The 22404-nt window shown below is 47.1% G+C and overlaps 1 protein-coding gene across 1 annotated transcript; it reads left to right on the top strand.

Moving 5' to 3' along the window:
• The first annotated feature begins 1303 nt into the window (after positions 1-1303).
• MLEC (malectin) lies at positions 1304-22150 on the top strand. The gene is made up of 5 exons (XM_026688130.2): positions 1304-1619; positions 11483-11661; positions 12757-12933; positions 13744-13801; positions 16526-22150. Exons 2-5 carry the CDS (start codon positions 11497-11499, stop codon positions 16753-16755), a joined length of 630 nt encoding a protein of 209 aa, XP_026543915.2. The 5' UTR covers positions 1304-1619; positions 11483-11496; the 3' UTR covers positions 16756-22150.
• The last annotated feature ends 254 nt before the right edge of the window (positions 22151-22404 follow it).

Raw genomic sequence — 22404 nt, 5'->3', positions numbered from 1 at the left:
CTTCTTCTAAAATTTATTTTTTTAAAAAATTTGTGGACTTCAACTTCAAAGCTGGTTGAGGAACTCTGGGACTTGAAGTCCACAAGTCTTAAAGCGGCCAAGGTTGGAGACCCCTGGCTTGAAGGATGCTGCCCAGGGGCCCTGATTGAAATGGAATTGCTCCAATAAGCAAGAGCAGCTTGATGCCCAAGCCAAGGGCTCCGTCCCTCGGGGATGCTTCAGTTTGGAATCCCAATGGGCCCGAATAGATGGTCTTTAAGCACTCTTCAAGCACCAGGGCTGGATTCCTCCAAGGCCCCCAGGCTGCGGCTGGTGAGCCGCAGACACTGAAGTCCAGACGTGGAGAAAGAAAGGGAGCCAAGGGCCAGCAAGTAGGAGCTGAAGAAAGTGCACTCTGCACATGCGCAGGGGTCAGCAGTAATAGTGGTTGTTTATTACGTTCTAATTTCTAAGCAAAGTACAGACACACAATGAACAATAAACCTATTACCACACCAAAAGGTCGACGACCCCACATCCTAAAGTTGCCAAGTTGGAAAAAACATTGCTTTGAACATTAAATTTTACTTATTTTAAATAAACACCCACCAAGGCTTTTTAAGATTTAATGGCAATGCTTGCGAATAAACCCAGGTGGGCTAAACAGCCGCTACATCGTCACATGCTTCGCTTGCATGCCACGTTAACGCGGGTTCATTCGGCAGCGCCATTCCCACGAAGCGGCCGCTACCCGAGGACAGGCGCGCGCTGCCATGACAACTGCAGGCCTCTCAGCACCCAGGCATCTACTTCCGGTTTCCTGCCAGCACGGCTCCACAATCCACCGCGCTCAGGAGCCGCGCTGTAGCTTTCTAATTGGACGGCCTGCTTTGGGCTGTACCAATAGATCGGGGGATAACCCGGGGGGGTTTGCCGGGAAAAACAAAGGCATAGCAGTTCCTCCGTTTCCCCTCTCTCCGTGGTAATAAGCCGCGGAGAAACAGAGGCTGCCCAAGGAGAAGCGAATAGTCGCACCCCCATCAGGTCGCCGTGGAACGGTCCACGGCCACGCTCTGCCCCCAGAAAGGCGGGAAGCGTCGCCAATAGGCGAAAGAGTCCCCCAATCGGCTACGTCCACTTGCGCTCTCAACGTACCTTGCTGCCATCCCCTTGCCGCGCACCTATGGGCCGGCGGCCGTGCCGATATGCAAATAGCGGGATTCCGGCAGCCAACGAGGCGGCGCGACCCCGCGAAGCCGCGCCGCGATTGGCCGGCGTCAGGGTAGCCGGCACGGCCAGCACGGTGGGATGCCCCCTTGCGGCTGAGGCGGCGGGAGGCATGTGCGAGAGCGGCAGCAGCGGCAACGGTGGCGGCGGGGCGGAGCCGTTGCCGAGCTGAGGCGGCAGCGCGGAAGGAGCCGGAGATGGTGGCCGCGGCCGGGGGCCTGCAGCTCCGCTTCGCCTCGCTCTTGGCCGCGGCGCTGCTGGCGCTGCTGGCTCTGCAGCCGCCACCTGGCAGCGTGGCCGGGGCCAGCCTGGCCGAGAACGTGGTCTGGGCCGTCAACGCGGGCGGGGAGGCCCATGTGGACGTCCACGGCATCCACTTCCGGAAGGACCCCTGGAGGGACGGGTGGGACGAGGTGAGCTCGCCTCCCCGCCGGAGGCCCCGAGCCCCTGGGGAGCAGCCTCCACGCGCGGGGCGCCTCCCGCACTTGAGGCGGCTTGTGCACCCGAGGGGGAAGGTGGGGGTGGGGGGCGCTGGGTACCTGAGGTGGGGGGGCTTGGCGTAGGGCGTGGAGAGCCGCCGGGCCGGCTGCTTGGGTGACCTGAGGCGCGGTGGAGCAGCCCTGGGCCGAGGCAGCCTACCTGGGCCTCCTGCGAGGCTGCCCTCTTCGCGTGAGAGGCTGCAGAGGCTGGAGGAGAGAAGAACGGGGGGAGGCTCTTGGCATCTGCCGGGGCCCCCAGCAATAGGAAGAGGGTCGGGCTCTGGGCTCGACAGCGCTCCTTGTCCAGGGGGGGCCGGGAGGGGGCTCTGTGCGTCGGCCAGGGCTCCCCAGGGAGCTGCCGCCCTGCCAATTTACCAAGCTGGGGGGGGGAAAGGGTCGGTGCAGAGGTCACCTTCCACGTCGTGGCACAGTGGCAGCTGCCACAGCTGGGGTTGGGCCCTTCGCTGCTCCAGAGAGAGGACCCCTGGCTCTGCACCCCTGGACAAAGGCTGCCGTCTCGGTACTGAGGCCAGTTTTTCAGTGGGGCCCCTTCCAGAGAAACGCTGGGCAGAGGCGACTCCGTGCAGGATTAGCCCTTCGCCCCGACTGCAGAGGGAGCTCCGGAGGCTGTGCAGATACTGGCGTGAAAGAGGATAGAAAGAGCACTGATCACCCACAGGCGCCGACTTTGAGTCCAAGGCACCGTGTAGATGTTCTTGGTCAGGAGTAGTGCGGAACTCATTACCCAGAACATCCATTCCCAGCTTTGGGGCTTCCAGATGTGTTGGACCCCAACTCCTGTGCATAGTGGAGCTCCCTCTTCCCTCCTTTTGTGGATTCTGCCCTTCCCATTCCTGCTTCTGCTCTGGGGAAATCATGGCTTCATCTCGCACGAGGTTTCTGTCTTGCTGCCTTGGTGTGAATTCCAGTGCACCCTCTGCATGCAAGCAGAAATATAAGCAGCGAAAGATTCTCTGGGATACAGAAGGGAAGGTGAGGGATAGACCAGCCGTTCCGACCTTTCTCGGCTTCCTCTTCTCACTACTGTGGCCTGTTCTTTTTCTTCAGAGCTGCCCTCCCTGACCTGCTTCTCTTTTTTTCACCATGTCCCAGCATCTTGGTTTCTGCAGTTCTCCTTGTCATCTCTCTTGTTCCCCTTCTCTCCCTCTTGGCTTATTGTGGCTGGATCTTATGGCTTCAGTGACAAACCAGAGTTTCTGAATTCTTTTGACAAGTCATATATAATCGCCTTTCCTTGTATGAATGGTAAATGTGAGAAACTTGAGCATATGGCCTGTTCTCCTTTTGATTCGCATTGGATGGGGAGGAGGGACAGCCTGTCATACTCTCTGATGGAGATAGCTGTGGTTTCTGCTCAAAGAAATAACCACACCAATTCCAGATGCCTCTTTAAGGAACTGTTTGTGGTTTAAAAGCTGCTTCTTCTCTACCTCCTTGTCTTATAAAATGCTGCAATAATTTTTGCTTCCTGTTCTTTCTACATTGCTTGGGGGTCTTTTTTCCTTCTGCACTGTGCTGTTTTTTAGTGTCCCAGAACTGGGCTGGTGGAAAGTGGAAAACGTTAAGCCATTGCAAAGTTGCTTGACAGTTTCATCATTTTGTGTTCCAGTGGTTCCAATATTTTTCTGCCTAAGTTTAGCTCAATTCTCTCAGCTTCTTTCCCATTCTCATTTCCAGGCCTGTTAATCGTTAAGCAGCTTGACAGAATTCTTAGAGGGTTATATTGGAAGGAGACAGCACTTTAACACAATGCTGCAGTTCCTGCTTGCACATGTCCTGTAGTACTTTCACTGCTAGGGGAAGAAGGCTTGATGAGTAAATTGTGTGGTTTTGCAAACAGATCATAATCTTCAGTGATGCCTCTTGTCTTCTGGGGAAGTTTACAGATATGGAACAGGATTTTGCTGCGTAAGCTGAAGATTCTTTCAGTGGCATGAGCTGTCAGATGTTTCAGCCCCTGAGTTCTGTAGTTTGTAAAAACTACAGTTTATTAACTTATTTGCAAAGAGAAGACAAATGCTTAACAGATTTGCAGTTGACAGACATAATTGGGATAGTGGACATCCTAAAAGGTAAAAGCAAAATTTAAAACTATCATGGTACACTAGAGAAATAGTCTGAAAATAAACAAATAGTTCCCATGATGAGATATGGAAGGAATTTGGAGGATTAACTTTCAGAAGGGAAAACTAAAGGTGGAGCCCTCTTCAAATACCTGTAATCATGCCATATTGGTTGGTTGGTATCCTGCCTTTAATATTTTTACAAATAACTCAAGGTGCAAATATATCCAACATTCCTTCCTCCCCTATTTTCTCCACAACAACAACAGCCCTGTGAGGTGGGTTGGGCTGAGAGAGAGGTACTGAATCACCCAGCTGGCTGTCATGGCTAAGGTGGGACTTAAACTCTCGGTCCCCTGCTTTGTAGCCTGAAGGCTTCACCATTAGACCAAACTGACTTGACTAGGCCAAACTGAAGGATGGTCACAATATTGTCTTATCAGGGTCTGGAACATAAAATAATGGATTTAAAACTATAGGAAGAATATGGAAGAATTGTTTTAGAAAAAAGTTCTCATGAGTAACAGTGGGCTTCCTTTCTCTGGATGTATTAAGTTAGTTTTTTGAGATATATTAATTTGGATTCCTGTCCTGAATTTGGATTCAATGGTCTTAGGCTCCTTTAACATTTTGATTCCCTGATCTTACCCACCCTCCTCATGATGGTGCTGCAGACATATTCTGACCATGGAACTGAGCTATCATCAGGTTTAATCACACTAAGCAAATTCCAGATTTCTCATTCAAAATCAATATGTGAGAGATATTAAAACAAACCTCCATTTCTCGCATTTTCTATGTTGCCATCACATTTCCAAATTGCCCTTTAATGTCAAAACAAAGATTCTTCCGATGTTTCAGCTCTTACACAAAGTACTTAGATGGACTTCTCCATGTTAGCTGCAATCTAAGGTATCAGCACATTTGAAAGTTACCAGGTTGGGAAACTTCAGCTTGCAAAATTTGGACTTTGGCACAAGTCTATAAAAAGTATTTCAGGCTTAAGCTTGCTGCCATATTCTGCTATCTTGTGACCGCAGGCAGTTGAACCATGCATTGTGTGCAGCCTGTCTTTTCTCAAACAAATCCTCAAGGAGTTTGGCTTCTGCAAAGAGAGAGGAGGGTGCAGGAGAAGATCTGGTTGTATATGTCCCAGTTGCCTCTTCCCAAGTGAATATGGCTTTTCCCCAGCTCTGTGCATGCCCTTGGCCTGCTTTCTCACTCTCTGCCTCATTTTTAGCATTAAAAGTGTGGAAGTCCAGGGAGTTTTCTGGGATCCTAGCTGTGAGAAAAGGGAAATTTTGGTTGCTTTTTTTCCTGTGTTTCTATGCTACTTTTCTCTGGTTCGTAATCTGGAGTAGTAAAAGAGAGAAAGTAAAATTGGGGAAAGAATGGCAACTCTTCAGCACTGTTGTGTAATGACTGTGCAAAGTACCCTGGCTAGACTCTGCTGCTGCCCAGGAGGGGCCGTGCTCAGGCCAAGGGTGGGCCGCCTTTTCTCAAATGCTACCAGGTGGGAAGGCTGCTTGTGGCAGGGCTATCTCTGTCCCAATAAAAAGACCCTGGCTTTGGGGCTGTTCGGGTCCATTTCTCTCTCGGTTGCTCCTGAGCTGGAGACAGCCAGTGTTAACTGTGGGGCTTGCCAAGGCTTTTCTGCTGAGCTTTTCTGGAGAGGAAGGCCAGGCAAAGGCTTCGAGCTATGCACAGGCATACGCCAAGTAGGGACTTGGGGTGGGCATTCTGCATTGGATAATGACTTGGTGCTGAGGTGGGATTGGTCTTTCCCATATATATTACATTATTTTACAGTAAAATGTGTTTGAACTATAAATTAAAACAGTCTTCTCAACCTATTTCAAAGCACTATTTAGTTGGGAGAGGAAGAAGCCTTTACAATTGTATTCTGACCATCTGTTGATTGTGTGTATTATTCTCTAAATCTAAAATAATATGTAATAACGGAGGGGGTTGGGTTTTTATACTGTTAACTTTTAATGTCACTCTGTGGGAGTCGGTGGCCATATATTCTATTTTATATGTGTGTGTGTGTGTGTCATGGCTGTATCTTTCCTATCCAAGCTTTATGAGCTGACAATAGCAACAGGGAGAAAGATTGGACTGTAAGGAAGAAGAAAGGGGGGAATGGAAGCCCAGCTGAGCCTTGTGAGAAGCTTCAGCCAGCCAAGATCAACTATCTGGTACATGCAGATCTGGGAACGGAGAACCTATTTCCTGAACAATATACAAGCACCTGGTTGGATATTTGCAGATAACTGGGGAATGGTGGAGGGGGGGGGGGCTGTGGGGGGTGGGACATTTACTTTGCGTTGTTTGCACAGGAAAATCTCAGATTCAGCTTCGCTATTTTTGTAACCACTTAAGCTTCAGTAAAGTAAAGTACACTCTTGGCAGGAACTCCAGTGGCCAGGAGTCTTTCTTTGCAAGTTGATTGAGTGGGACGGGTGAGTGTGTGTGTGTGTGTATTTCACAGTCATTAATATTTTCTATATTAATTTTTCCTGGAATAAATTATCTTGTGTTCTGAACACAAGGGTGTGTTTTCTATGCTGATTCTTTGCATCTTAAATCCTTTCTTTTCTAACTTCCTCCCCATAGTCATAGATCTCTAATTTAAATCCTGTATGGTGGAGGATCCGCTACCTACCGCTTTTGGGACAGATTCAATGCAGCCTCGGTTTGAACACCTTTCATGGAAGGGAATACAGCATTTCATGAGGCAGCTTCTTCCTCCGTTGCCTCTTTTAGCAGCCCATCTAACCCGGATCGGTTTCCTGGTAGTTTCGTCGGTCTGTTGGTTCTGGCCTTAGACCTCTGAAAGGGGCCATCGTAGCTCTCCGCAGCCTTCTGTGCTGCACGCTAAATATACCCCCTTCCTTCATCCAGTCCTGGCCAGATTTGGTTTCCAGGGCCTTCCCTGCATTGATAGCCGTCCTCTGAGCGCACTGCAGTTTGCCAACGTCCAGGATTGGGCACAGGGTTCGGGGGGGGCTGAGCAAGTCAGAGGAGGGGAGAGGGACAGTTGCTTCCCATGCCCTGCAGCCTGTGCGCTGGTGAGCGTGTCTTCCCTTCCTTCCCTTGTTTTAAAAGTAAGCGTAGGTCCTACCTTAGGAACTCTACAATTCAAATCCACAAAATCAACACAAGTTGTTTAATCTTTATGGTGCTATGAATTGTTTTAATGTGTTGGCTACTGGACGAAGAAGAGGTCATTTTCAACCCTACAGGTAGATTTTATTACTTCATAATGATTTACATCAGTTTCCTCCTCCATTAGGTTTCGTCCTTGTTTTGATGCCTTTCTGCATTGTCAGTAGAGATGTAGGCATTCAGATTCACACATTAGAGGATTCCCTCCTTCCCTATATTCCCAGAGCCATTTCTTTTGCAAACATTTCTGGGCAGATTTTTCTGCGCGCTGAGAACCTGCAATTCCTCTTGTTGCAAAAGCCAGGCAGACTCGGGGACCCCCAGATCCATAGGAGGATCCCGGCGCTGAACCCGCCAAATGAGTAGAATAACCATTTCTCCTACTGGGAAATTTAAGATTGCAGCACACTTTGTTTTAATCTGTAGCATGCTGCAGTATTGAGAATTTTTGGCTCAAGGAAGGTCCAAGTGGGGTTCTTAAAGCTTAACTCCTACTTATTATCTATTCTTCAGACCCAGTTTTGCAATTCTTGATTAGAGAATGTTGCACACACTACTGTGGGTGAGTCAGTCTCCAGTGATGCGTGCTAAAGCTGTCAATCTTCTAATAATCGATGCTTAAATATAAATATAAACCAGCTGTTGCTTTTGGCTGACATACCCATGTCTCGTAAAAAGCTGCATTGTTTTTGAAGAGACATTCTCCTCTGTGTGCGTGAGAAGGAAGAGCGGCTTTGTAGATCAAAAGGGAGATTTGCTTTGTGGCTAATTGGAAATGCTCCGTTATCAACTGATATTGTAACCCCATGAAAGTCCTTTAGCCGTACTTAAAATAAAGATGCTCATCAGCCATTTGCACCTCGATTGCAGTCCGGCATTGTGTTGCTCGTGCTTGGTAGATGAAGTTAGAACCAGGGCAGGATTGCACTGACTTCAGTCCTGAATAACTTCTCCTCTTAGTGCCTGGGAGTGAAGTTTTCTTTCCCTGAATTGGAAGGACTTCCAAGCTGGATAGCACATTTTGCCCTAATCAAGTGTATCTAGGTCCTACAGGTCAATTGGAACAGGTTTTCCTACACATAGTGCCTGTCAGACCTACCCCGATTTGGTCCTTTATTTAAGAAAGACCCTTGACTCCGTTTATAGTGAAAGGGATACTTTTACTTGAAGCCAAGTGGGTTACAAAGCCAGAAGGGAATTTCGTGGGCTAAAATTTCCCAGTTAACTTCCCCCATCCAGCTCCTCCCCTCCCCTGGTCCCTATTGTCCAATTTCTGTGGAGATTCTCAGTCGTCCGAGGTCATGGTTGCCCAAAGGTGCTTTTTCAAGGGGCAACTGGACTTCTTCAGGTTTTGGATGAAGAGCAAACGTCTTCAAAGAAAAAACAGAAAGTCTAGTTGCCTCTTGAAAAAGCACCTTTGGGGCTATTATCCAATTGTATTTGAAAATAATTGTTTTGGGAACAGCCTCTTCAATGGCAGCACGCTGGTTGGTGAGCCATTGCATTCCATTCCCTCAAGGCTTAGACCTTGAGATGGTGTCTCTGGAAGGTATGATGAGTCTGTAGCCTTCCCCCCACCCATTTGGCTCCCCCCCCCCCCAACCAGGGCAGGCTGACAGCTAGTGAATGCAAAGTTCAAGCTCTGGCAGTGCCTCTCCAAACAACACCCCCATGACAACCATACAGCCAGTCCTTGGCTTATAACCACAATTGGGACCAGTATTGCCAAACAGGAAGGTAGTTAAGTTAGTCAAAGCTGATTTTCCAATCTTTCTTTTTTTTGTCCTGGTTATGCAAATCACCGCACCTGTTAAGCGAATCCAGCTTCCCTCCTGACTTTGTAGCTGCAAAAGTCACAGACGTCAGTCCCATGGCCCTGGGGCGTTGCAACCACTGTAAATACATGCCAGTCACCAAGTGTCCAAGAATTTTGCGACCATACGAGATGCTGCAATGGTCATAAGTGCAAGGACCAGTTGTAAGTCACTTTTTTCAGCATCATTGTAACTTCGATTAGTTGCAAGTCAAAGACTACAATACGTAGTTTCAGATATCTGTGTGGTCAATGCAGAAAAACACAAATCTGGCTCCCTTTTGTCCGCCACAATATTTTAAGAAGAGTATAAATGCAATAAACATATATGTAGTCCAATGATAGAAAGGCTGTTTTGGCAGAGTCCCTTTTCACTTGTGGTCTTAATCCACAAGTTAATAATCCAAATTTTCTTCTGAAAGAAGGAAGGAGAAAGTTTTGTGCCTCCTCTTGGTGCAGATTCTTTCACTTTGGCTTTGCTGCCTGTGAGAGCAGGAGGAGTTCTGGGGTTTTCCGTGCATGCCTTCTCTTGGATTGCTTTGAGAAAGTTTTTAGCTTCAGGGCTTCTGGCTGGTTTGTGGCTTGTGATTTCTCAGGTTTTCCTCTCAGCTAAGTTCATTTATTAGGGGGAAAAACCGCTCGTTGTGTTTCTAAACTTTGAATAGCTGAATTGCAGGTTTTTTTTCCAAGTTGAAAATGGAAGGAAACTCCTCTGTACTTACATGGCAAAAGCCCTGTTTCTGGAAAGGGTGTGCTTAAGCATTTGCACACAGGAACTCAACTTTTGCTTCAAGCCTGCTTGAATTTTGCCATGACTTTACTCTGGGCTCTTTCGGGGAGGAGAGCTAAGCATCCCAAATGGGGGCATCCGTGGAGTGATTTGCCTTTGGCAGAAGTCCATGGAAAGGAGCGACAGCTTCTGTTATTGAGATACTGAATGTACTTATCATTTCTCGCAGGAATTACAGGGATTTTTATGCCAAAAACAGCTGAATGGAGGCTTCTGCTTGGCTATAATAAGGCTGAGGTTAGACATTTTGACATCAAGTCATAACCTTTACAGAGCCTAATATTAGTTCTTCAAGCATTTTCTTCTGGGCTATGGGTGGCTGAAGTTCCTTTTGCTATTTTGTGGTTCCTTTCTCCTCCCTTCCTCCCACATGCAGAACAAAAGAGGGAGGAGAGCTACCCCAAGGACACATCAGAAATCAGTTGTGTAAAATGGCATGAGCTCCTTGCAGATCTGTTTTGCCCATCTGTCAAAGAACTCTTGAGAAGTTCTCCTCTTGGAATTTAAACCATGGAATGCATAAACCATAAGAAAACATCACACAAACACTTAAAATGATAATAACCCAATGAAGAGAATTACAGCATCAAAGTGGTTTGAAAATATATACTAGTCTTCTACTAATAAACAGGTAGTACTTTACTTACGACCTTAGGAATTACGGTCATAAGCCATGCCAATCATTAGTGGGTCACTGTGTGACTGCCTGATTTTATGATCCTTTTTGTGGCAGTCATTAAGAGAATCATTGCAGTCTTTAAGCGAACCCCGTGGACATTAAGCAAATCCATTGTCTGCAATGGACTTTGTTTGCTGGAAACCAGGAATACTGGGTTTCAGCAAAAGAAACTGAATCGCAGTGACGTGACCATGCGATACCCCAGACAGCTGTAAATGCCGGATGGGTGGGTAGCTGAGAACCCAGAATATCATCACGTGGCTGCAGGGTGTGTGTGTCAGAATTTCAAATCGGGGTTGTAAGGGGAACGATAATGGGATGCCCACTATAACTCTGAACAGTTACTAAGTGACTGGTCGTAACTCGAAGGACTTCCTGTACCACCAATTCAAGATCTTAGTTTTGTAACCCGAAAGATGTAACAGCTTGTATTGCAGAGAGAAGCGCAGCTGTCTCAGTTTCTCTCCAGAAATGAAATCCCAATATTGAGCAGCCCCTGAAAGCTTTTTATTTCTTAGTTACCATCCCCAAATCCATCAACTGGATTCCTGGGGAGACGTGGTAGCCCACAAACGTGGACAGAGGGATGCAACTAAAGACACAGGGCTTTGTTTCCAGTACTGTACCAGAGTTTGAAGCTCCCTCCCCACCAATCGCTTCCTGGTTTTGTCAAAGAGTTCCTGATTTAGCAGCTTAATTTAGGAGGGAAGAAAATGCTCCTCTGTTCCTGTTAAGCTACTGAAAGTCGGAAGGTCCTTCTTGATCTGCCACACATGTCGCCAGGAAATAGGCCAGTAGATCCTGAGCCAGCATCACTGGCAGAACTCTGGGGATAACTTGTGACCGACTTGGTTTGAGCCTGCAGGTGTCTTTCGAGTTAGTTCTGTGTGTGTGTGTGTGTGTGTGTGTGTGTGTATCATTTGATCAGAGAATTCTTTCCTTAAGCTTTGTTGGTGTGTGCAACTTACAGGCTGCATGAAGCCCTGAGCAGCTAGTTAATGAGGCTCCACAAGATTGTATCAAAAGTTTTAAAAAGGACATGTATTATTTATATGCATTAACTATACTGTATGGTTCATACTGTATGCGGTCCAAGGCACTTAATGCGGCCCAGGCAAGCTAACAGGTTGGTCACTTGTGCCTTAAGGCCTGGGAGAAGAAGAAGGGGAGGGAAGGGGAAGCTAACACTTGAATGTTTGGAGCCACCTTCCCATGGGCAAAAGCCTTATGCTTAGAAAAATTATTTGTTTCTTGGAATTGCAGCTTCCGATTATGGTATGAAATTGCCCATCTTGCGCTCCAACCCTGAGGATCAAATTCTCTACCAGACGGAACGTTACAATGAGGAAACCTTTGGCTACGAGGTCCCGATCAAGGAAGAGGGCGACTATGTCCTGGTGCTGAAGTTTGCTGAAGTCTATTTTGCACAGTCGCAGCAGAAGGTAAGAAGAAGAAGAAGGAAAAAATCCCTCCTGGGAGGTCAGCCTTTTTTGTGAATGGAACAAAAGCACCATTTGAAAGGCATTGGGGAAAGGTTGGTGGAGCTGGAGGAGGCATCCCAAGAGGCATGGATTGGGTGGCCATCCTGGACGTTTTCCCCTGGACTGTGGAGGGGAACGATCTTAAACTGCAGTTTTGACTATCTAAATTTACTTGTCTCGTGTATGTTGCCATAAAAGGTTACCATTTTGTCCAATTAGCAGCTCTGGATGTTGGCACCCTCTCAAAACAAGGCACAATATGAATAAAATAATATTCCCATTGGTGCAACATTTATTGAAAGCAACTCACAGTGGGCTGAATTATGCAAGATTCCTCATCCAGGAGTGTAGGTGGGTGGATGGCCGGTCCATTCTTCACAGAGAGAATTTTGAGCAACTTGAAAACTCACCTGGGCTGGGCCGGGGCCTGTTTCCCTATGTCAAGGGTGTCAAACTCCATTTCATTGAGGGCTGCATCAGGCTTGTGTTTGACCTCTGAGGGCTGGGGGGCGTGTGCATGGGTGGGCCTGGCCAGCTCAACGTCACTCATGTCGAGGGCACCTGTGGTGGCCAAGTGCTAAGGCAGGACTTCCCTGAGACTCTTCCTCACTCTCATTATAATCCTTCCTTCCTTCCTTCCTTCCTTCCTTCCTTCCTTTCCTCTTCCTTCCTCCTCATCTTTCCTTATTTCCTTCCTTCCTTGCTCTCTTCCCATCTTCCCTTCTTTTTATTTTTCTTTCCACTTTCCCACTTTCTCCCACTTTCCCTCTCCTTCTGTCCCTTGTTCCATGCTCAAATGCAAAAGGGGAAATATTTCTCCCTTTGCTTTGCTTTCAGTTTGTTTTGCCAGTGAAAACTGAGCTTTGGGGGGGGGAGGGGGCACGTGCTGCCCACCGAGCTCCATTTTCACTGGCAGAGGCACCAGAGGCCGGTCCTTTGCTGTTTTCAGGGTGGCCCCGCAGGCCAGATCTAAGGGCCTGATTCAGCCCCTGGGCCTTGAGTGTGACACCCCTGCCCTACGGGTGACAGCAGTTCTGTCTTCGTTTCAACTCGCAGGTTTTTGATGTGCGTCTAAACGGCCACATGGTGGTGAAGGACTTGGACATCTTTGACAGAGTGGGACACAGCACTGCTCACGATGAGATTATTCCCATCAGCATAAAGAAGGGGAAGCTGAGTGTGCAGGGAGAAGTTTCTACCTTCACAGGAAAGCTTAACATTGAGTTTGTCAAGGTAAAGCAAAAAAAATAATAATGGCTAAGCCCTTTTCCCCTTCAGGAGATCGGCCGTGTCACCCACCTGGGCAGGCGGAGAAGCTGAGGGAGCCCCATGTCTCTCTCAGCCAGGAGCCAGTCTCGTCTCAAGGGGAAGGGGCCATTAGAGCAGGAAGGAGGCCCAGGTAGTCCTCAACTTACAACAGTTCACTGGGTGTCCGTTTGAAATTACAAGGGCACTGAAAAAAGTGACCTTTTTTGTACTTATGACCCCCATGGTCATGTGATTTATATTCAGTTGCTTGGCAATTGACTCGCATTTATGACGGTTGCAGTGTCCTGGGGTCGTTTTGCTTCCTTCTGATAAGCAAAGTCAACGGGAAACCAGATTCACTTAGCAACTGTGTTACTAATTTAAAAACTGCAGTGATTCACTTAACAAAACATGATGAGGAAAATCGTAAAATGGAACAAACCCACTTAACAAATTTCTCGCCTAACATCACAAATTTTGGGCTCAATTGTGGTCATAAGTTGAGGACTATTTGTATTTACACATCTTGGTAGAATGCTTTCTGAAGATGGAAAAATGGAAATGTTGAAAAGATAGCTGGCTGGGAATCCCAATTCACTTTCTTCCAGTAGTATCGTAAACTGGACCAACTGTGTGGGCTGGTAACAACCCCTGAGAGTCTGGGCGGTGAGCTCTTCTGCAGAGCTGCCATAAGGCCTCCTTGGGCAGCCCCAAACCCGAACCCTTCTTAAAAACCGGCTCTTCCAAAGAAACACAGGGTAACAAAGGAATTCTACCTTCTGTTGCTTTCCGCAGGGGTACTATGATAATCCAAAAATCTGTGCACTGTATGTCCTCGCAGGAACAATGGATGGTGAGTAACTCCTTTCTCTTCCCGTTTCTTCTTTGAACATCCGGGCAAATGGCGGACGATCCTGTCTCTATCCAAAGGACAGCTGTAGGTCACTCAGCAATAATTTAAGGAAGTTAAGGTGGTGTTGAACTCAGTAGGGTTAAAAGACAGAATCTGTAACCTCAGGAAGAGCTTCAGTTCTGTCAAGCATGGAGTTCAGAAGAGAAATGGCCATAGCACTTAGACTTATATCCCGCTTCACAGTGCTTTACAGCCCCCTCTAAGAGGTTTACAGAGTCAACCTCTTTTTACCCACCCCGGAAGGAGGGAAGGCTGAGTCAACCTTGAGCCTGGTGAGATTTGAACTGCAAAATTGCAGGCAGTTGGCAGGCAGCAGAAGTAGCCTGAAGGACTAAATTCGAACCACTGCGCCACCATGGCCCATATATAAAATATATGTTGTGCAAATGGAAAACCTGATTTTAAGAGACAGATTTGGTCAGTGTTATTTATTTTTGAAGCCTCTGTTCTAAAAAGAAAAAGATGATGTATCTATACTGTCTGATACTAATGATAAACTTAAGGACTGAAGTATTGTTATACTTTAATACCAATAGTAATTATACATTTTTTGTCAGGGCTGCCTCCTCTGAGTTGCCTTGTTTGTGACAGTTGAAGAACTTTTTCTCCAGACTCAAAACCCTGGTGGCACCATAGCCAGAAATACCACCTGGTTTGTTCCCATTGATACTCGTGCTGTCCACAGTGGTGCAGCAGGTGTAAATGCTCAAGGGGAGTGTAATTCTGATCGTGCTGCTTTGGCTTAGGAGCCGGTGGGTTTCCCCCTGTGGTGGAGGTAAGCGAGGAGTTGAAAAGGCCTGGACCTCTTGCCTCAAAGCCAGTATCAGGTTGGCTGTGCTGACGTGTCTGGGCAACATCTCCTGAATGCTGGCAACCCGGCAGAAACCATCTTGGCTTCAAGATTCTGGGCCACCAAAATCCTCATCTGACTTGGCGTTCTTTTCAACGGCAGTGCAAAAATGTGACGATTTGGTCTTTATTCTGGAAGACCCTCTAGAGACAGCTTTAAAATTACTGGAAAAGATAGAGACGTATGGTGAGATGGCTGGTTTGAAAATAAATAAAGACAAAACAAAGATTCTGACAAAAAATATGTTATTAAGGCAAAGAGAAGAGTTGGCAGACCTATTGAAAATTCAAGTTACGAGTAAAGTTAAATACTTGGGGATATTTTTGACGTCTAGTGTACAGTCTTAAGGCAGTCTTGATAACAAAGAACGTCTCTCTCTGGCTGTCCTCTACACACACACACACACACGAGCAAATGTGGCACAAGTTTAGGCTGAGTGACAGCACAATTCTGATAACAGCAGCTGGAGTTAACCTTTCAATCTGTTCAGGGCCCCCGAAAGATAGGAATGAGTCCCCGCCCTGCTAAAAGAAAATAAGAGTTGGAGAAGGTTCTGGCTTTTAAGGGTTTAAACATTAACTTTTTCTATGCAACTGCTACGCGTTTTCCCTTTTGCTTGTGCTTCCAGCCGATGGAAAGATTTTCTTTTGTTAGAAAACTAGACTCAGCCAGCGCAGGTCACCTAAGAAGGGTTTCCTCACGGGAGGCAGGAAAATGCCTCACGCCTTCTGGCTGAAGAGGCGGACGTAGCCCCGTCTTCTCAGGTCCATTTCAGCCGGAAGGAGGGGCTCCCCTTGCCTGCATCCCTTCCCCTAAGTTCTTCCCGCTGCAGCCGAGTCCTGCTGTCGGAGACGACTGTCTGTAGGCAAGCTGGACGGGTTGCCAGGCTAAGCCAGAGAACGTCTGGAGCAGGGAAGTTGGAAGTGGCCATCTGGGAGGGGGGGGGAGAGATGTCATTCCCAATTGGCTGATCTTCTCTGGGGGGCAGAAGGGGAGGTCACGTGGGCAGGGGCCTGGCTGTTCTGACCTACAGTGTCAGCTATTTGACTGTTGAGAACATCCACAGCAGAGGTGGGATCCAGCCGGTTCTGATCAGTTCTGGAGATCCGGTAGCGGAAATTTTGAGTTAGGTCAGAGAACCATCCAATCCCACCTCTGACTGGCCCCGTCCCCATCTATTCTCTGCCTCCTGAGTCCCAGCTGATCGGCTGGGTCTCCTTTGGTTGCCCTGCCCAGGAGAACGGAGCTGGAAAGCAGGTCAGTGGGGAGGGGATGAAATGGGGTTTTTTGCAGTGTCCTTCCCCTGCCACGCCCACCAAGCCACACCCACAGAACCAGTAGTAAAAACGTTTGAATCCCACCACCGACCCACAGGAAATGGAAGGGAATAGGGGCACAGGTGCCCCAAGAAAAGAAATGGGGAGTTTGTAAACGTGCCAAAAATGCTAACCTGTTGCATTTTGTGGAGAGGCAGACATGTTCATGTGCTGCCTTGGTGGGATTCTGCATTGGCCTTGATAAGGTTTTGCATGTGCATTAAGCATTTTACCTACAGCTTTGAATCTGTAGGGGTGTTTGAATCTTGAGGGCTGTAACGGTTTAGGGCAGGGGTCCCCAAACTTGGCAGCTTTAAGACTTGTGGACCTCAACTCCCATAGCTGGCTGGAGAATTCTGGGAGTTGAAGTCCACAAAAGTGGCCAAGTTTGAAGACCTGGTTTAGGGTTTAGAAAAATGCTTCTTGCCTCCCTGCAATTTGTCTACTTTGCATCATGCTGGTGCATCCATTTTGGCATTGTTTTTCTTCTTTCTACAGATGTTCCAAAGCTTCAGCCTCACCCAGGCCTGGAGAAGAAAGAGGAGGAGGAAGATGAAGAGGAGTACGAAGACGGGTCTAGCCCTAAAAAGCAGGCCAATAAGAACCGGGTCCAGTCAGGCCCCCGCACACCCAATCCCTATGCCTCGGACAACAGCAGCCTCATGTTCCCGATCCTAGTGGCCTTTGGCGTCTTCATTCCAACCCTCTTCTGCCTTTGCAGGTTGTGAAAAAGACAGCAAGCACAGTTGGTCTGCAAGCCAGGGCGGAGGAGTTGGGCCGGATGTGGAGTTGGTCCCAGCTTCTCCATATTTAAGGAAAACAATGGCTTTTTAAGGAGCAGCAGGTACAATAAAGGGAGAGTTTGCATCCCCCTCAGCAGAACTTTGGGTCTTGGCCAGCTGTGGGCCAGCAGCAGCAGCAGCAGGCACCTTTCCTGGCCAGAAGGTCTTAAAGCAGAACCTGGATCTTTGGGGCAGCGAATCCTGCAACGAGCAAGATGGAGTCCAAAGGGGCGGGAGGAAAGGCACACGATCCAAAGGGTTGGCTGGAAAGAAAAGCGGCCCCTGAGCAGCCTTGCTGGAAGGATCCACGGGTGTGGAGGTGGGGGTTAGGTAGACATCCACTAGGACATTTGTAGCTCAACACATGGTACTTATTTCCTCCTTGACGGATTGATGTTTGGTCAACATGCTTTTGGTTATGGGACAGGTTGAGTAGGTAATCAAGGTCACCTGTTCTGCCAGGCATTCTGAGAAGATTTTACATTCAGGCAAGTGCTTTCCCTGGTCAGGACAATTCTGGCAAGTCTTGAGTTGTCTGATTTAGAGAATTCCCTCTCACCACCACCCCTGGTGTAACTTCAATCTAGTTTCTCTGCCCCATCCCATCCTCCCAACTGCTGTGATTCCACTCTTAGCTCCTCTTCCCATTCCATGTTAACGTGGCACTCCAGCGGGCATGTAGGAAGCTTCCCTGATGGCCTTCCATTTTTCTTGTGCCTGGAGACTCCCCACAATCCAAGGTGGCGTCTCCTTTTTCCTGCTTAAGAGGCCCGTCCAGAGCTAGAAATCTCAAAAGGGTTTTTGTCTTTGAGCCGTTCAGACTTGGCTTCAAGGCAACTTTTGAAAGAGACGCCAGCCCTTTGAAGGGATCCCGCTGGCCATTCCTCTCTCGGGTCTTTTTGTGGGCACAGCCCACAATGTCCTTAAAAGGTGCTTCCTGCTGTGGAGTGCAGATTGTATTGTAAGCCAAGGCAGGGTTGCTCGAGTCTAACCTACGGAAAAATTCCCTCCTTGGGTTGTTGGGACTGCTGTGGTTATCTTCCCTAAATATTTACTGGGCTCTAAGGAATATTTCTCTCTCTCTCTCTCTCTTTTGATGTGGCTTTCTGGTTTTCCATTTGCTGTAGGTCTATAAGTGGAATCTGGGCAAAACAAAGGCAGAGTTGAAGACATTTTCCTCAATGGCCTTTTCACACAGAGCAAGGTGATTGTACCTGTCAATCAGTCAGTGGACATTCAGCTCATGGTGCTTGAGCCCCGCAGCGGCCAGGTTGTGCCACCGTATTTAACGTTTGTTCCTATAATCTGTTCCACTTTCCCAGTTTGTGCGCTTAATTTTAAGGCACTTGTCCGGTTTCTTTCCAGTTGCAATCTCAACAGGGAAATGAGCTGTTTTGCATTTTCTTTTCATACTGCTAGTAAACATATTAAACTCAGTCAGCGGCTCTCTTTCTCCAGCTGGCTCAGAAAATTGTCTTCCTGCCCAGATTTGGCTTCCTTTTGGACATTTCACCTCAAAGTAAATTCTTTTTATTTATTTATATATATATATTTCTACTAGACAGTGGTATGCCCGCCCTGCCTCTGCCCCCAAATTTATTTAGGAATAAGCCCCATTTGATTGAAAATGCTGGCAGGGATTTGCAAGAGCCCCACCTGAAAGCTGCTCCCTTTTGCTCTGGTCATGGCTCTAAACTTTCTTTGATGGAAGTCCATCTTCGGTAGTAAGGTGTCCATTTTCATGGCTGCCATCGATGAAGTGACTTCTGGGTTATGCCCTGTGAGACAGTTGATACCTGCTAGCAGAATATAGCAAAGGCTACCTACAGCTAGGGAAATTTCACACCTTCATTGCTTCACTCACATTACCCAGAAGTAATTTCACCAAGTTCTATATTCTTTGAATTCCAACTTGGAAGAATTTGAATTGGAAGCTATTGATGTTGCAGGTCCAGACCGATGAATCTCTTTCTCAGAGCAGGTGGATGTTATATGAGCTCAGGTATGTAGCCATGAGGGCAAGGGGGCTGCTTTTATCTTGTTACTGTTCATTTTTTGAATCCTTCACCTTTAAACGAAAGCCCTTGTAGCTGTTTATTTAGGGGCTGACTTACATTTTGCAAGTGAACAGAACATACAGGCTGCCTTGCCTCACTCTTACCCTAATTTGTCCCACTTGATGGTAAAGCTGCAGGTTTCCTCCACAAACAAATTGAAGATGGAGGAAGACCAGGTGAGATATTGCAACCTCATTTCCATTCCCATTTTTCTCCAGGGCCAGAGGAGGCTAACGGTTACTGATTATCTTCCTGAACGATTGTATTTTCTCTGATTCTGAGAACTCAAAATTCCTAAAGGAAGATATGGTTTGTTTCTGATATGGATGGGTAGACTGAACACAACTGAAATTCTGCATTTCTGGGTCTTGGGGTGTAAAAAAAAAAAGGCAATTCGCTTTTATCATAAGAAGGTTTGGTTCCAGTCATTCACTAGTAAGAGCAGCTTTACCCCTATTTTTTATACAGAGAGAACATGGCCCTAATTTTCCCTCAGAATTTGAATACGTTGAGTGTGGCAAGACATTCTAGTATTTTCTTTTCCTAAAGGAAACTGCAGCAAAGCCAGCATTTGAATCTACATTTGTTGCTTCTGCCTTTTAAACTTTTTCAGGTATATTCTTTGCATATCAAAAGGTCTTTTTTTTAAGGGAACTTCGTTTTGTAGAAAGTTTGCACAAGAAAGGCCCTTGGAGCCCCATGCTCTGTACACTGGCAGAAAGTGGCGAGGGTCATGCTTTACCTTTCACTTCCTGCTCTGAGATGCCCTTAAAACCATGAGCGTGTGTGAGGGCTTGGTCTTTCATTCCTCTATACTCTGAAAACAAAAATAAAAACAGGTGATCTGTCAAGATCCTTGCAGAGTTGCCCTCCATAAAGCACATCAGAACAGAAGCTGTTCTCCTCTTCCACAGATTTTGCTTTTACAACTCTCTGGTTGTGTTTGTGCTGGGCCTACCCCTACCCCTTATAGGATCTACAAAAGTATTAAGACTGCTGTGACTGGCACAGTTTGATCCAGAGGGTTGGGGGGGGGGGTCAGAATCCAGAGGGTTGCCTTGGCATCTTGATTTAGGGACTGTGGTCCTTGAGGCTCTTCTACCTAAGCTGGAGATCTTGAGCTTGCAGGCTGCAAGGGAACGGCGCTCTAAGCTTTGCCTGCCAGATGCCAGAAGGGGATGAAGGTTCCTACTGCTGCCTCCTGTGAGAAGGGTCAGCGTTCTGGGTTCATTTAAGCCAATGCATGCTTTAGTTATGTGGTTGGAGCACCAATCCCTGTGTAGTAGTGTTATTGGGCACAGTGGCATCCGCCTGCCCCTTTTGTGGAATTGTTTTCTTTTTTTGACCTCCATTTTGCTTGCACAACTATAATGCCCTCTCCCTTAGCCAGGAGCGGGGATAAATGTCTGCTTTTTATAGTTCCTGAGGTCCCATCACTCATATACTTATTGAGAAATGTTCCTGTTTTACTGCAGCAATTTAGACATTCAGCAGAGGAAACCTATGAATTGGGTATCATAATTTAAATATCTTGAAGAGCGAAAAAGGGCCCTTTGAGCAACCTGGGGAAAGGCCTGCAGCTGCCTTGGGCTGGAAGGCTCATCAGTGAATCCCAAAGGTAAAACGCTGCTTGGAATTAATTGGGTATCCCGGTGGATGTAGGCCAAGACTCGCTAAAAATATGTCCCATATAAGATGGAAAGGTGGTTGGGAAAGCCTAAGAAAACTGATGTTGTTGGGCCTCCCGGTTGGGCCACAAAGGTAAAGTTGGAGTTGACGCTCTGTTTATCCTAAAGACCTTCAGGTCGCTACAGCCGACCGTAGCTTGCTTCTGAAAAGCCCCAAAGACCCAACACAGCCGTAGAAATCTCTGCTGGAGGATTTTGTCTTCCTTCAGGAGCTTAGCTGGTGGCACACGACGCCTGCTGGCCCCGAATGCTGCTTCCTTCAGAGCAGAGGAGCCGAGGGGAAAGGGAGGCATTGGCAGCCAACCTCCTTCCACTGCCTTTTGGGCTGCCCCCCACCCCCGCTACCCTCCCCAAAGCTGTGCTTGACGGGGATCGGAGAGTGGTGCTTAGCTTCCAAATCGTCGTATTTGACCAGGGCAAAAGTGTTCGTGTGTCCCTGGGTTGGTTTCTTGAACCAAGAGATCACTCCCTGGTTAAACTTGAGGGAAATTATTTGGGGTGCCTTTGGGGAGTGCCTTGAGAGACTTTTGAATTCCCCCCCAGGGAAAGGGCCTGACCTTATGTTCTCTCTCTCTCTCAACTTCACTTCCTAAGCCAATTGGAGTCAGGTCACCTCTGTCACGATCAAAGTTGAAGTGGAGATGATAATCCTTGTTCTTACCAACAAGGCAGATGCAGGTTTTGAGGGCTGCAGTCTCGGCTATCAGAAGATTGAGGCCCCCATCCTTTATTGTACTGTTGTGTATGTTTTTATCTTTTCTATTTGTGTCCCTGCTTGCTAAAGAGGCATTGACAGTGGCCTCTTAGGACAGCCCTAGAACAGAGGTCTCCAGACTTGGCAACTTTAAGACCTGTGGACTTCAACTCCCAGAATTCTCCAGCCAGCTATGCTATGCTATGCTATGCTATGCTATGCTATGCTATGCTATGCTATGCAGCTATGCTATGCTATGCTATGCTATGCTATGCTATGCAGCTATGCTATGCTATGCTATGCTATGCAGCTATGCTATGCTATGCTATGCTATGCTATGCTGGCTGGAGAATTCTGGGAGTTGAAGTCCACAAGTCTTAAAGTTGCCAAGTTTAGGGACCCCTGGCCTAGAATGTTTGCTGCCAGGTTACAAGCTTGGGCGGAATCTGTCCTTACGCTGGTTTGCCATTCATTTACTTCAAAGTCAATACATAATTCTGAAGCAGGGTGGTGCGTGCAACTGTCCTTTACTTTTGTGTCTTTTAATAGTTTGCATTGGTTCTTTTTATTACTGGGATGTGTGTAGGTGTGCATTTAATATTGAGCTTGGGCAAAGGGTAAAAAAAAAGCACATATGACTTTTGTCTGACTACATTGGCTTTGCAAAAATATTTCTTTTCCTGGGGAAGTGAAATAGGTATGGATGAGTTCTGCATTAATTATTCCCTCCACCCCATTTTTTGGTACATTTAGCTGTTCGTTTGTTTTTTTAAATACATTTTGTTGGGTTTCTCTTTTTTTCTCTCAGGATGTCTGGTTGAGGGAAATATTCTGAAATCTACTGCCTGGCAGTTTTAACCAGCAGTGTGTTAAAAAAAATAAAAATTATATTGTCACTTAAATGAGCCGGCGTTTTTATTTTTTTTAAGTGGAAAGATGGACGGTCGCTGCTTGAAACTCTAACTTGCACCTAACTTAAAATCCTTCCCAAGCTGGCAGTTATATCATTGCCTCCATTCGTGTTAAGTTTGCTTGTTCTTCTAAGTGCAAAAATCAAACAATCAAACTTTTTATTGTCAATGCACAACATGTGGACAATGAAATTGAAAAAACAAGGTTGGTGGTTTAAAAAAGGTATTCCCTTTCCTCTTCTAGT

The sequence above is a fragment of the Notechis scutatus genome, chromosome 13, assembly GCF_049901735.1.
Source record: "Notechis scutatus isolate UNSWTSFEM ecotype Mainland chromosome 13, rNotScu1.2, whole genome shotgun sequence".
Lineage (NCBI taxonomy): Eukaryota > Metazoa > Chordata > Lepidosauria > Squamata > Elapidae > Notechis > Notechis scutatus.
The sequence above is the reverse complement of the archived record's forward strand: the minus strand, read 5'-3'. Positions and strand labels throughout refer to the sequence as shown.

Bases quoted from the DNA above. Each gene is read 5' to 3' on its own strand.
- MLEC (XM_026688130.2), top strand. From the start codon at position 11,497: ATGAAATTGCCCATCTTGCGCTCCAACCCTGAGGATCAAATTCTCTAC. The intron at 11,662-12,756 runs GTAAGAAGAAGA...TTCAACTCGCAG, and splicing joins TTGCACAGTCGCAGCAGAAG to GTTTTTGATGTGCGTCTAAA. The intron at 13,802-16,525 runs GTGAGTAACTCC...TTCTTTCTACAG, and splicing joins CCTCGCAGGAACAATGGATG to ATGTTCCAAAGCTTCAGCCT.